Source organism: Tamandua tetradactyla, chromosome 17 (assembly GCF_023851605.1).
Source record: "Tamandua tetradactyla isolate mTamTet1 chromosome 17, mTamTet1.pri, whole genome shotgun sequence".
In the NCBI taxonomy this organism is placed as follows: Eukaryota; Metazoa; Chordata; class Mammalia; order Pilosa; family Myrmecophagidae; genus Tamandua; species Tamandua tetradactyla.
The window spans coordinates 75,164,451-75,179,195 of NC_135343.1; the positions used below are offsets into that span (position 1 = coordinate 75,164,451).

Genomic DNA, 14,745 nt, shown 5'->3' on the forward strand with positions numbered 1-14,745 from the left:
ATGTCCTCTTGTTTCTCTTCTGGGTTCTGTTGACTTCCAGCTCCTCCTCATGACATTCCCTTCCATATCCAATTGCCTTTGCTTATAAGGACTTCGGCCTTATGGGATTAAGGTTCGCCTCTTTCGGTTTGGGCACAGTTCAACTAATAACTTCTTCAAAGATCCTGTTGGAAGAACTCCAATGGGTTCACCCCTCAGGCGCAGGGGCTGGGAGCTGAGCATGCCTTTTGTGGGGAACACGGTTCAGTCCCCAGCAACGACACTTAGTATATTCACAGTGTTGTGCAGCCATCTCTCCTGTCTATTTCCATGACATTTTCATCACCCCCAAGCATAACTGTTTTTGAACTCTTTTTGGCATGCCTCCCATCTGGAATCTGGTATTTTGTGGCTCTCATACTTCACTTTTGATGTCTAAATTCTTCCTCTGAAGCCAACTTTCCCTTTATACCTGCATAGAATATGCTGTAGTGCCCTACTCTAAAGCCTTAGGTCTCTGGGCCTACTACCCCCTTTTTTTTCTATGAGTTTCTATACTCTGAGGACCCCAAATGCCTTATGAAGAAGAGTTGTAGAGATCCTGGGGACCCCAAACCCAAATTTAGGGATAGAGTTCTTGGGGAAGAATCTCTACTGATTCCTAAATTTTGTTTTCTGCTATTTAGAAGCAATCACAAAGATATCCCTCAAATAATTTTAAAAGCATGGATATAGAAGAGAAAGGAAGGGGCTGGAACTAGGATCAACCACTATTTTTGGCCTTTTTAACCATCAGTTGATTGAAGTAATCCAAATAAGTTATGCAGCAGTCAAATTGAGCGGAGAGGCCCCCTGTCCCACTCCCACTAGTGCAACAGGGGGAAATTAGTTATAGAAAGATGTGCGTGTGGTGGTACAAGAGAAGCCCACCTTGGCAGACAGTGGGTAGGGCTCTGGGTAGGTGCTCTACCCTCCACTGCTGAAGACCTTCTCACCAAGGGTTCAGTGATGCCTCAGATTCCACTGTTAGAGATTCATCTTTGGGCCTCAGATTCCACCATTAGAGATTCATCTCTAGGTGTTACTATAGCCTGGCTCCACTTCTGTGAGAACAACCTGATGGCCTTTTGCATTAGGATGGGGCAGAAATAACAACATGAGGGCATGGATGAGACCTTCCCTGGAAGGGTTAATGGGCCAAGGTAAGTGGTGGGAGGCTTGAAGCTTTTCTTTACTATGATAGACGCGAGAACAGAACTCACAAGATTCTCACAGAAGAGCTGATTTTCTGGGAGCCCCTCCTGTGCCTCCCTTCCCAAGTTTTCCTGTCTTTGCTTGTATCAAAGAGAAGACGCAGCACGTCATAATGCCATCCTCTCTGTAAGAATGAATAGACTTTCAATGTACCCTTTTCCTTTTAACAATCTGATTTCTTCCCCACTTAAGTTCTTAGAATTGATTTCATCCTCTGGGAGAAGAGACCACAAAAGCATAGAGCAGCCCATCCTGCTCAAAGAAGGGTAAGGACTCAGCATGCTGGAACCAGAGTGGAAATGAGAAAAATGCGATGGATGTGGGGCTTCCCGTCCCCACCGCCCATCCCTGCAACAGATCTTCTTAAAACTATTTTAATTAATTTTCACTTTTATTTCAAAATTTCCCTTAAGATTCCCAGAAGTAGGAGTGATTCCATTGATCTCAACCCAATTAATGCATTGTTCTAAAGCCACTAAATGGGACTGTATCTGGCCCCCACAGCTGATGGTTTCACATACCAAAGGGCAGTCTGGGGCCCTTTGTTGATCCTTTGGCCTTGAACCACCAATTACCTGTCTTGGGGGACTTAGGAGAAATGGGGCCGCTTTTGTCCATTGCTAAAAACTCATTCCTCACTAAGCTCCACCTAAGATGTTAATAAGATTTGGGCACCTTTTATTTTCATTTCTCTTTTCCCCATTCTTTGTTGTGTTTGCAAAGAGTGAAAAGATGCCCATCAGTAGGAGGAGAAAGAAGACAAAAGTCTGTTCACTCCAGAGAGAGTCTGAGTTACTCCTGAATAATCAACAATCTCTGCCAGAATTTGCTGTGATGCTCTTTCACATCCTCGGGTTCGAGGCCTTACCTTCTCATCTGCTATGAAAGACAGGGGTCAATACCATGCATCTAAAATGGTCCTACATCAGAAAACCAGAGAGTTGGAAGGAACAGTAATGGAAATTTGGTCCAACTTAACTTCAGCCTGGGAATTAATTCTGCTCTGGTGTTCTCGGTGGCCTTTGTTTTTCCACTGGCCGTGAACAAAGCTGTGCACAAGATCGCCTGCAGCTTGCTTCTTGCTCTGTTAGGAACCCACCCCCTTCTAGTTCCTCCTCACGTCCATCATGTGACATAGTTCCTGGATCCCCGTCAGTGTCTCCGGTCTCTGCATTGTCCATCCTGCCTTAGAGCCAGATTGAGTCAAACTTAAGCATCCACAGACTGTCACTGGACCACAACCTAATAGCATTATTGTCATTATGATTTCCCTTCCAATGAACTTGCTTTAACTTATCTATGTCTCAAGCAATAATATCTGTTCTATTAAGAGTATTGTCCTGGTTACATATTCTTCTAACGGACATGAAATAAATTCACATCTTTCAAAGTAGGAAATACCCACTATATACTCCCAAAGATCATTTGGTTCCTTATAAGGATTTCCATACCATACATTCAGAAACTCTGCTTTAAATAAAGGTGGTCACAGCCACACCTGTGAAGAGTACAATGGGACCACTACGTCCTTCGTGCTCCTCACTGGACTTCTCCTGGTGCCACTGACAAGTACATTCAGTCTCCTCGGCACCTGCATCATACTCTGATTCATACGGAGGTTTTGGACAGCTGAGATGCTTGAGATTTTTTGACCCGTGAATCAAGACTCCCCTTTCTATACTTCCCTATATCATGTCCTAAAATCAAGTGTAGCACTTTGCATTTACTCCTACAATGTCGTCTTGTGGTTTGGAACTATCATTTCTGCTTTAGAGAACTTCTGGATCAACCAGCCTGCCCTTCTTGGCCTGTGCCAATTCGATAGCCATACGTTATCTATATCCATCCTACCTTCAATAGGTGGTAATAACTGGCACTTACTGAGAGCTTTCTCTGTGCTGCTGAGCCATGTGCTTCTCCTTTTGCACAGGAGACAAGCAGGTATCCCAGGGACGCCATCACCTGCCAGGTCTCTGAAACAGACCCTTGTGCACCTTGATGCTTAACATTTATTTGTTGATTTGAATTTATTCTGCTTACATAGAACCAAAATGTTTTGCCTTTAATCTGAATCTTTCTGCGTCATTCACTAATAATTTTTAAAACTGCTACCTTCCCAACCCCATCTATTAAATTTGATCCCAGTTAGAAATACTCTCCTGGTTAATGAGGTACCTGACCCAAAACCTTGCAGTTAGTGGATCCTCAATAAATATGTTTTCAATAAAAGAACCTAGCAGACTTTTCTCCAGTCAGTGCTTGAATGCTACACGTCTCCTCCACCTCACATGGGCGATTGATGGTTTCTAATAATTAAATTCATGTAAAGCATCTTACATATTTAAGGTCCCAAGGAAATTATATTTTCAAAGCAATCCTATACCTAAAAATATTTATAGTAAGAATTTTTACCCTGTAATGTAACTGTTGAATGATCCAGAATTTTTGAAAAATTATTTTAACTTTGTGGACCTTGGGCCCGTGTACATAGTTTGCCCCACAAGTGGAATCCTCACTGGTCCATGCAAAGTCTCTCCTGTATGCTCCCACTCTCAGGATTTGTTGTGTGTTGTTCTCCTCTACCTGCATAGGTTTATTTGTATGTATATGTTTCTCTGTTCCGTGTATACTTGTTTTGAATTTACATTTACTCTTAACTTACTTTTCCATTCCCTTACTGATGGATGGTCAAGTTGCTTCCAACTCTTTGCTCCTTTAAACACTGTGCAATAAACATCCTCCTGTATACCTTGAATGCATCTGTGCAAAAGTTTCTTTGACCCCACATCTTGATATGTTACGATCACCTAAATCCAACTTGTTCGCCTCCCATTTCAGTTCCTTAGCATCATTGTACATTTCATGTTTTTTTAAAGTGAAATATGTATTCACTATTTTCTTTCTATTTTCCTCACTCCCATCACCCCCCCCAAACACATACAACTTTGCTTTTCTTCTTATTTTTTCTACTCTGTCTTCCATTTCCTTTGGTCTGATTATTTTTTCTGTCTCTCCCTGCTCGGCCTGCTGGCTGCTGAGTTAAGGACTCTTACACTAACAATGCAGACAATTGATCATAAGAGTCCACCCAAGTAAGGTGCCAGGAGTCAGTTGCAAGTCCCTTGAGATGGGGGAAGGTCTGTGGAACTTGTGAGAAACACCTACAGGCAGGTTTGACTGGACCTGGGGGAGGATGCTGTGGCTCTTTGGCATGTTTGGATGCCATTAGCAAACCTACTAGTCGAAGCCGCGAGCCACGTTCCTCAGTGGAGGAGCCTGGCTTTACCCCTGTGCTGCTCTGGTTTCCAGGAATACCCTTGTCCACAAACACAATGCTTTCCAAGAAGTGGAGCATTGCCTGTGGAGTTTGGCAGATACATGTCAAGAAAGCTGTGGTCAAATACAAGTCCTATTAGTGTACATTCCCTTTGACTCTTGGTGGAACTGTTTGCCAGGTCTCTGGATTTTCCTGTGTCTCCTACTCTTTGTGAAGCTGTTCATTTAGAAGGGAAGAGTCCTGTGTGATACTGCAAAAGTGGGCCTGTTATTCAGGCATCAAGAGCCAGTTCCCTGGCTTCTCCATGTGCGTTTTAATAGTTTCCACCTTTTTAATGGTCTATTTCAGTCTGCAAGCCTTTCCTACCTCAACCCGTTTTCTTAGACTTGACTTTACTTAGAGTCTGCTTTTCGTGAATCTTAAGGAACATGATGACAAGTGCTGGCAGCCTTCATGGTGAGTCTAACTAGCAGTTAGTGGAATGGAACCCAAATCCTATGTCCTTCCAACCAAATATCCTGATGGTCTGTCATACTTTGGGTCACAGGGAAGAAGGGACTTGCCTCCTCGAGAACTCTGGCTCTAGGAAATACTCAAATACGTGTACACCTTGCCTACAAAAGCAATTTCCAAATGTAGGACTGGCTTGGAAGAGAGAGGGCACCATCTCCATCTCTTCCAGGTCCTCTGGGATAGGTAGGGAGCATCTCTGCCTCCCATGACTCGGTGTCGAGAAGCCGGTGGGCCCTCTGAAGTTGGGTCCATGATGCAATCATTTTTCAACTCCATGCCAGTTGATGTTTATTTTCTTGTCTTGTCCGGTTCTTCTATTTTATGGGGTACTGGAAGCAACTGGAAGAGGTAGGGTCATCCATTTACTTGTAACTGAGGTCCCTGTTCTTTTCTGCTCCATAAATTTCCCTTAATCAGAGATGGCTCTTTGGCCCTTTCTGTTCAGGAGTATTGGGGTGGAACAGAAGCCTGAACACAAAATGGTTAAGTACTGAAGGAAATGGGCAATTTGGATATACAAAAACATGCAATAACCACAATACAGTAGATAAAGGATTTGTTAATGAGTTGCTTCAAACCCCCTCACTTTGCTCTCCAAAAGACACTTACTCATGGCTCCATGAAACTGTTGCTAGCACATTTCTTTCTAAGAGCATTTCTTGTTGATAATTTTCAGTAACATAGAATGCTGTTGAAAGAGTCAGCATGGAAGATTGGGAGAGGTTAGCTGTTTTCTTGGAGGTCTTAATAAAAATCATTGCCATCACCAACACGTAACTTAAAGTTAACACTATGACGAGGGCTAATTCCTTCAAAAGTGAAGGCCTTTAAAAAAAATTTTTTTTAAATACAAATTTATTAAGATATATTCATACACCATATAGTCCATCCAAATCAATAGCTCACAGTATCATCACATAGTTGTGTATTTATCACCACGGTCAATTTAGAACGTTTTCATTACTCCAAAACAGAGAGGAAAAACCCAAAACATCCTACACTCCTTATTCCCCCATCATTGCTCTTTAATAAACAATGATTAATATTCTTAATATTTCTTTTCATATATTTTTATACAGTTGTACCATATGTTTTTTATGCAATTGTATTGTACCATATGTTTTTATACAATTGTATTATACCATGTAATGCTCTGAAGTACACAGTCAGTGGTTCGCAATACCATCAAATATTTGTACATTCATCCCTGCTGCCAATTTTTGAACATTTTCATTACTCCAAAAAAAAGAATAAAAATTAAAATTAAGAAAAAAACCAGAATGTCATATGCCCCTCATCCCACCCCTATTATTTATTTACTTTCTTACTCATCTGTCCATACACTGGATAAAGGGGGTGTTAGTCACAAAGTTTTCATAATCACACAGCATGCCGTGAAAGCTATAAAACTATATAATCATCTTCAAGAATCAAGGCTATTGGATTACAGTTCAACAGTTTCTAGTTTCCATCTAGCTATTCTAATACACTAAAAACTAAAAATGTATACCTATATAATACATAACAATCACCTCCAGAATAACCTCTTGACTCTATTTGAAATCTCTCAGCCATTGAAATTTTTTTTCTGTTTCATTTCTCTTCCCCCTTTTGGTCAAGAAGCGTTTCTCAATCCCACGATGCCAGGGCCAGGCTCATCCTCAGGAGTCATGTCCTATGTTGCCAGGGAGATTTATACCCCTGAGAGTCATGTTCCACTTGAGTTTACCTTCAGAGTTGGCTTGGAGAGAGAGGCCACATCCGAGCAACAAAAGATGTTTTCTGGGGGTAACTCTTAGGCATGGCTATAAGTAGGCTTGGCTTCTCCTTTGCAGGAATAAATTTCATAAGGCCAAGCCCCAAGGTTGAGAGCTTGGCCTATTAAATTGGTAGTTCCAATGCTTGCAAGACTATCAGAAATTCCCCAGGTGGGGAAGTTTAATATTTCCACTTTTTCCCCAGTCCCTCAAGGGGACTTTGCAAATCCCTTATTATTTTCTGCCCAGATTACTCTGGGATGTATCGGAGCATCACACAAACCTATGCAACAAACCCTCACTTCCATGTAACACGATGTAATTATGGTGTTCGAATAAATTGACCATACAAGTTTGATTAGATGGGTAATACAAATTTTGCACCAAATAAACAACTCTTCCTTTCATCTCACACAGAAGTTGAAGTTTTAAAACAATATCAGCCTTTACCCTTTAGTCTGATTTACCTTGGCCCTAACTAAATCAGCTTCATTCATATCTCTAATTGAAGTCTGATCACTTCTTCAGCTTTTTTAATAGTTGTTGTATGGGATAATGCTGACTTTCATAGTTGCAGAACTCCAGTTCTGAGTCTCAGGTGTCTCACAGATACCTGAAGTTCCAGAGGACAGCCAGGTTGTACACAAAGAGCTCTGCAGCTCAGAATTTAGAAATAACTTTTACAACTCAGAAATAGACGTGGGTGCTGTAAGAGCTTACAATCTAGAAACCTTTCAATAAGTCATCCCCTGTTAACCTATGCTCCTGAATTCAGTTCTCCAAGTTTGCACATTATAGTTGGTCCATATTAGTGAGGTACTATATTTGTCTTTTTGTTTCTGGTTTATTTCACTTAACATACTGTCCTCAAGATTCATTCACTTAGTTGCATGCCTCACAACTTCATTTCTTCTTGTAGCTGCTGATTATTCCATTGTATGTATACCCGCAGTTCCATTCATCAATTGATGTACCATTATAACCCGCTCTTATTAGCATGTAGCTTTGGTATATTGCTTTTCTTACATTTAATGGAAGCATATTACAACATTACTACTAACTATAGACCCTAGTTTGCATTGATTGTATTTTTATACCATCCCATTTTCAACACCTTGCAATGTTGACATTCATTTGTTCACCCTCATGTAAAAGACATTCTTATATTTGCATATTTCATCACCATCATTGTGTATTCTAGGTTTTGCTAAGTTATACAGTCCCAGTCTTTCTCTTCTATCTTTCCTTCAATGTCATATATTCCCTAGTCTTCCTCTTTCAGCCATGCTCACTCTCAGCTTTGTTCAGTGTACTTAAAATATTGTGCTGCCCTCAGATAATATTGTGCTGTTCATTTTTGGATCTTTACCATCAGTCCTGTTGAATATTCTATACTACTTCAGCATCAAATGCCCAATCTCAACCCTGTTTCTATCTCCTGATAACCTGTGATCTCACCTTTAACTCTCAAAGTTCATGAATTAATTTTAGTTCATATTAGTCAGACCATACAGTATTTGTCCTTTAATTTCTGACTAGTTTCACTCAACATAATGTCCTAGAGGTTCATCCACTTTGTTACCTTTTTCATGACTTTATTCTATACCCTTACTTCATTTCTACACTCTTCTCCAAACCTCTCTCTCCTGTTTTTTCCTCTCTTTAGTGTTCCTCTTTAGTATTTGTTATAGAGCAAATCTCTTGTTCACAAACTCTCTTAGTGTCTATTTATATGAAAATATGTTAAACTCTTCCTCATATTTGAAGAACAGTTTTGCTGGGTATAGAATTCTTGGTTGGTAGTTTTTCTCTTTCAGTACCTTAAATGGTTGGCAATTTTTCTCTTTCAGTGTCTTAAATATATTATACCACTGCCTTCTCACCTCCATGGTTTCTGCTGAAAAATCCACTCATAATATTAGTGAGCTTCCCTTGTTTATGATGGATTGCTTTTCTCTTGCTACTTTCAGAATTCTCTCTTTATTTTTGACATTTGACTGTGATTAGTAAGTATCTTGGAGTAGGTCTATTAAGATCTATTCTGTTTGGGATATACTCTGCTTCTCGGATCTGTAATTTTATGTCTTTCCTAAGAGTTGGGAAATTTTCAGTGATTGTTTCCTCCATTATTCTTTCTGCCCCTTTTCACTTCTCTTCTCATTCTAGGACACCCATAAAATGAATATTTGTGCACTTCAGTTTGTCATTCAGTTCCCTGAGACCCTGTTCATATTTTTTCCATTCTTTTCTCTATCTAAAGGTTCTGTCCTCTAATTCACTAATCATCTCTCCTGCCTCTTCAAGTCTGCTGTTATAAGTCTCCGTTGTGTTTTTCATCTCTTCTGTTGTGCCTTTTAGTCCCATAAGTTCTGCCATCTGTTTCTTCAAGCTTTCAAATTCTTCTGTATGGTCACCCAGTGTCTTTTTTATCTCTTTCACCTCTTTGCCATATATTCCCTTAACTCATTGGCTTGATGTTTGTTTGACTTAGCATGTTTGTTTGAACGTCTTTAATTAGTTGCTTCAACTCCTTTATCTTATTTGAAGTGTTAGTTTGTTCCTTTCACTGGCCCATATCTTTGTTTTTCCTAGTATGACTTGTGATTTTTTGCTGATATCTAGGCATCTGATTTCCTTGATTAGTTTATTCTGGAGGTCTCTTGCACTCTTTTTCTTATGGTTTTCTTGTTGGTTGGCTTTTTTCTGTCTTTGGTCTTTAGTGTTCAATTCAGCTTATTCTAGACCTCTAACATAGCTTCTATTTAACTGATCAGAGTTTTTCAGCTTTTGTTCTTCTGGCTCATACACTGCATATATGGGACTTTTTTTAGGAGGGTCTCCCTAGATATGATCAACCCCAATCAGATTTTCCCTGACCAGGTGGGCCCAGGCTCGGGAGGAGGGTGTCATCAGTATAATGTTTCCCTGAGAATGAGACCCGGCAGGTTATCTGACTTTCCTATGAAGCCTCTAAGTTCTGTACTTTTCCTAGCCTGCCAACAAGTGGCGCTTGTCTGCCTGTGGCTTCCTCCCAGAATAAAGTGATGTGGTACCTTTAATTCTCAGCAGACCTTGTCCCTGCCAGGGGCATGGTGGAGACAGAGGCTCAGGTAGAAGGCAAGCTTAAGCTATTTCTGCCCCTGGGGTCTGAAGTCTTTAAATGATGGCTAATGCTTGAGCTGGGCCCTGACCCACCTTTTCTTGGGGAAAGATAGGCCCTTTAGGGAGTTATGGAAGATACACATTTTAGGATATTCTCTCCCTCACTTGACTTATTACTTTGTCTCTTAGATCTATCTCAACTCATCCTTGCCTGGGTCAGTGCTCACAATTGACAATGCCTGAGTCTTTCTCTCTTGAGAATTCTGCGCTGTGATTTTGGCCCTTCCATCCATTCCAGACTGGTGTATGATATGTATCTGGTCCAGATGTCCCCCAGACAATTGTTCCAGACAGTTCCTCACTACTTCCCAGCTGCTGTAGAGGACTAACCTTCCTTATGATTTTTAATCTTATCACTTGAAAATAAAATTATGCAGTATTAAAAATCCACATTCTGCTTCTGGTATCATAAACATGAAAAGCTGAAAGTTATTTGGGGTCCTGGGAGTGTGAGATGGCGACTGCATGTGTGGATTCTGTATTGGAGTGGGGAGGGCAGTGCAAGACATAAGCAGGTGAGTGAAACCAGTGCGTCTTGTTTACAATAGGTTCATGATTAAGAGGGCACAAGGAAGAAAACGCTTTGGAATGAAGAATTTTAAGAAAAGATGGTTTCGCCTGACAAACCATGAATTTACCTATCAGAAAAGCAAAGGTAACAAGAAAGGTTCGCTTTTTACTTGCTTTCACATTCCTTTAATCTAATGGACTATGAGCCTCGGTTATGCCCCTGCTGGGGTTAACTTCTGTTTTTCCAAAGAGAAAACTCAGAAGCAAAAAAGGAAACGCTGACTGGAGTGGTGAGGATACCAGCCCTCTCACGTCAGGCAGCCTGCAGTAGGAGGGAGGGTCATTAAGAGTTGAGTTTTAAGCAAATTCAGAGTTCTTGGATTCACCAAGGATTTTTGTTTTAATTTAAATCCATTTTGCTTTGGTTATTCTGCTCCTTTGAAATGTGAGGAAAACTCAGTCTTTAGGGTAATCTAATTCCCCATAAAATTAAGAAATGCCAAAGCGATTATCTTCAATATGTTCTGTATACCCATTCCCCAAGTCTCTTTTCTCCTGCACCTTCCTTATCATAGATGCCAGTGTTACTCTCCCTTCCTCTCCACCACCACCTTGTACCTGGAGCTAGTTTTCTGCCTCCTTCCTGCCCCATTGTTCCTCTCCACCTGTGGAACCAGGAAACAAACACAAATCCCCTTCTTACCTTTGGGGTATAAGCATTAAAGAATATAGACCAAATGCTACCATTTAAATATATTCTTGAGGAAGAAAAGAAAGTGCTTTTGATTTGTTAAAGCTGTGCATCCTATTATCAGGGAAGAAAGTAGAAGAAATTTCTTTGTAAATAGCCTGGCCAATTTTCAGAGAGTAAAAATGCCCACGTTAGGTATTTATATAGGTGAAATTTTGCTTCTATAGTAGTTTTATTAGTGTGTGGTTTGGGGTTGGGAAAGTGGTAGGGAGAGCAAGGATGAGTCCAAGTTGTAGAGATTGTGACCTGGTAGATCAGTGATAATTCTTTGTCCCAGTTTGGCTGTTTTCTCTCAGGATTTGGAATCGGCTCAGATCTAAAATATAAAATCTTGAGAAATCATTTCTCCTAAGAAGTTTGGGTAACATGTTTCCTGGAGGCAGTGAAACTTCAGCAAACTTATAAGACTTATATATACAAACATGGGCCCTGTTGGGAGTGAGGGGATACAAGAGCTCCATGGCCATGGATGAAAGGCTCCATGTGTGGCACACTAGTTCTGTGGACCGCAAAGGGGTCCTACAACCTGAGGTCCAGGTTGCGAGGCCTCTTCTCTGCCCCCATTCCCCTCGGCCCCCGCATGCCTTTGGCCTTCATTTGTCAGCTTCCTCACCTAGAGCTTCTGGCTTTTATGAGAAGAGAACTGAATGAATGCTTCCTCACTGTCCTGCCCCATAGCTCCTTAGCAGAAAGGAACATGAGCTCATGCAGAAACCTTGCTGCCTGCCAAGGGAACCCAATCTGTGCTTATGCCTGAGGAATGCATGGCCTCTCTGGGGAGTTGGGCTAGAGCCATTGGATTGAGAGCAAAGAGCCGAGCGCCACTGCCTTGTTCATTAACTTTTCTTTCTATGTTGGCCTCCTGCAGGAGACCAGCCTCTCTACAGCATTCCTATCGAGAACATTCTGGCAGTGGAGACTTTGGAGGAAGAGTCCTTCAAAATGAAAAACGTGAGTGCTGTTCCAAGGTGCTCTACCCACTGGTCATAACAGCTCTAACTTGAATTCTTCCCTCTTCAGCCCTTCATCCATCTGTCCTCTCTCTAAAAATGGACGTGACTTCCTTTTTTCCCCTGCCAGAGGTATTCACAAGGAGCCATGTGATTTTTGTATCCAGACCATGCATCAAAGCATATCATCCCAGGGCCATTAGAATCTGCTTTGGAGGTGGGGCCAGAATTTTGGATCTTCCCTGAGAGGCTTACATGGGAAGTTCTGATGGAGCACAAGTGACACTTTTGAAAGACATCCAGAAACAGGCTCTGCAACTATTTTGGAATTTTAAAAAAAAGCTTTTTACTTTGATTTAAGTTCAAACTTATAGAAAAATTATAAGAATAGAGTAAGGAACTCCCACATCCTTTATCACATTTACTAGTTATTTGTATTTTTTCCATTCGCTTAACCATATTCTTTCTTTCTCTCTGTGTGTATGTATATACAAAATCTGTATTTTTTTTTCCTGAACCATTGAGGAGTTAGTGGGTGATATATAAATACTTGAAACGATATTTCCTAAAACCAAGGACTTTTTTTATATATAAGCACAATACAGCTATCGAAATCATAAACCAATGAGCTTGATACAGCCTTAATCCTTAGTTCAATATCCACGTTGAGATTTTGCCACTTGTCCCAATAATGTTTCCTGTAGCTAATTTTTTTCCTTCAGGCCAGGATCCAATCCAGGATCACATATTATATTCACTTGTGTTTTTCAGCTCCTTTGATCTGGAACAGTTCTTCATCCTTTCTTTGTATTTCTCTCCCTTGGCATATGTGAAGTGTATAGTTCAATTATTTCGTAGACCATCCCTCCATTTCGGTTTGTCTGGTGGTTCCCCTTGATTAGGTTCAGATGAGGCATTTGAGCAGGAATAGCGAAGGTGAGGTTGGGTCCTTCGCAGTACATCATAGGACGTTCGGGTATTGACTTCTCCCATTACTAGTGGTGCTAGCTTTGATCTCCTGGTCATGGTGGTGTCTGCCAGTTCTCAACTGTAATGCTATTGTTTTTCCTCTTGTAGATAATAAATAATTTGTGGGAGGTACATTGAATTAAGTCAGTATACTGTTCCTTCTCAAATTTCCATGCACTAGTTTTTGCATCCATGGTGATTTTCTAATTCCAGTGCTTCTTCTGTATTTTTTGTTGACTTTCTACTGTGGAAAAAATTTCTCTTGTTCACCATTCATTGATTCGGCTGTTTACTAATATTGTTATGGACACATAAGGTCACATTTTATTCAATGGGCCATAATCCACCACTGCTACTACTATTATTATTATTATTATTTTGATGCTCAAATTGCCCCAGCGTTGGCCAGTGGGAATTGGTACAGTTTTTAAAAGCAGTTGTAGTTCTCAGGCCACTGGTATACAGCACATATGCAAATCCTCCCCTAAAGAGGTGTAGTCATGGATTGGGTTTGCATGGAAGCCAGCAAATCAACATCTGCACAAGCCCACCTGTGACTTGTGTCCCACAGAGAACGACAATAAGTTATTTTCAGTTGTTTCAAAGTCAGACTTTGAAACTAGGCCGGGAATGGAAATAATTTGCTGTGGGCTCAGATGCAGGAAGACGATTGTAAAACTGTGAGCTTTTAGGTCATTTTCTGATAACCATCGAAACACTTTTAAAAAGCAGCTTCAGGAATCCCATTTGATATTTGCTGTCAGGATATGACGGAGGTTCACATGGAGGTGGGGATTTTGAGAGCAGCCCACCCTTGGAAGCAGGCTGTAGGAGGGGGCACTGTCTGAAGACAACTTAAAAATGAACAGACTAGGGGGTGCGAGGGTAGTTCAGTGGTAGAATTCTCGCTTGCCATGAGGAGACTCGGGTTCGATTCCCAGCCCATGTACTTATCAAAACACAAACAAACCAACAAAAAAATTCAACAAATAGTGCTGCAAAAACGGGGTGCTCACATGAAAAAAAGAAATGACATGTGACCTCCACCATACAGCATATGAAAAAAAAAAAGAGCAGACTAAAAGTCAATCCGCTGCTTCTCATCCTTGGGTGCTGCATTTGAAGCAACAGCAAGGATAAAATCCGTTTCCCCTCCACTGTGTTACTCTGATAGAGGACACTTCCCTGGGCCTCTTCTTGCCCCGTCTATGAAGCTCAATGGGAGAAACACATTTTTACGTTAAGTGCTGGGACAAGCATTGTTTCTCTTGAGAGAATGGTATGCGGCCTTATGAAAGTTTTCTTTGAACATTTCCCTTATAGCTTTATTCAGCAGGGAATTCCCGATAAACTTAGCCCAGCTTTTGTGAGGGGTGCTGTGTGCAGAGTCCTGGAGAAGATAGAGCTTGACTGGCAGTCCTGGTGTTGCATCCCAGCCTCGCCAGCTGCCACGTGTGCTGAAGACCCTCGGTTTCCTGTTCTGTGAGTCGGGGCAGCTCGCACCCACTGCCCACCGCAGTTAGGTGGTAACATGAGGTGTCCAGTGCAGAGCCATGCACGGAGGCCCCGGCACTTATTTCATGTTCAGTAAATGGTGGGTCTTTGTGGTTTGTTTTCATCTGA

The 14,745-nt window shown here is 41.2% G+C and overlaps 1 protein-coding gene across 2 annotated transcripts in view; it reads left to right on the plus strand.

The window, feature by feature from the left end:
• RASA3 (RAS p21 protein activator 3) overlaps positions 1-14,745 on the plus strand; it is a 235,278-nt gene that overhangs the window by 205,036 nt on the left and 15,497 nt on the right. Inside the window, exons 18-20 of one of the 2 annotated variants that reach the window (XM_077134966.1) lie at positions 1,426-1,499; positions 10,491-10,609; positions 12,072-12,154. In XM_077134966.1, coding sequence (XP_076991081.1) covers positions 1,426-1,499; positions 10,491-10,609; positions 12,072-12,154 — 276 coding nt within the window. The remainder of the gene's footprint in view (positions 1-1,425; positions 1,500-10,490; positions 10,610-12,071; positions 12,155-14,745) is intronic. The other variant, XM_077134967.1, reaches the window with a different exon arrangement.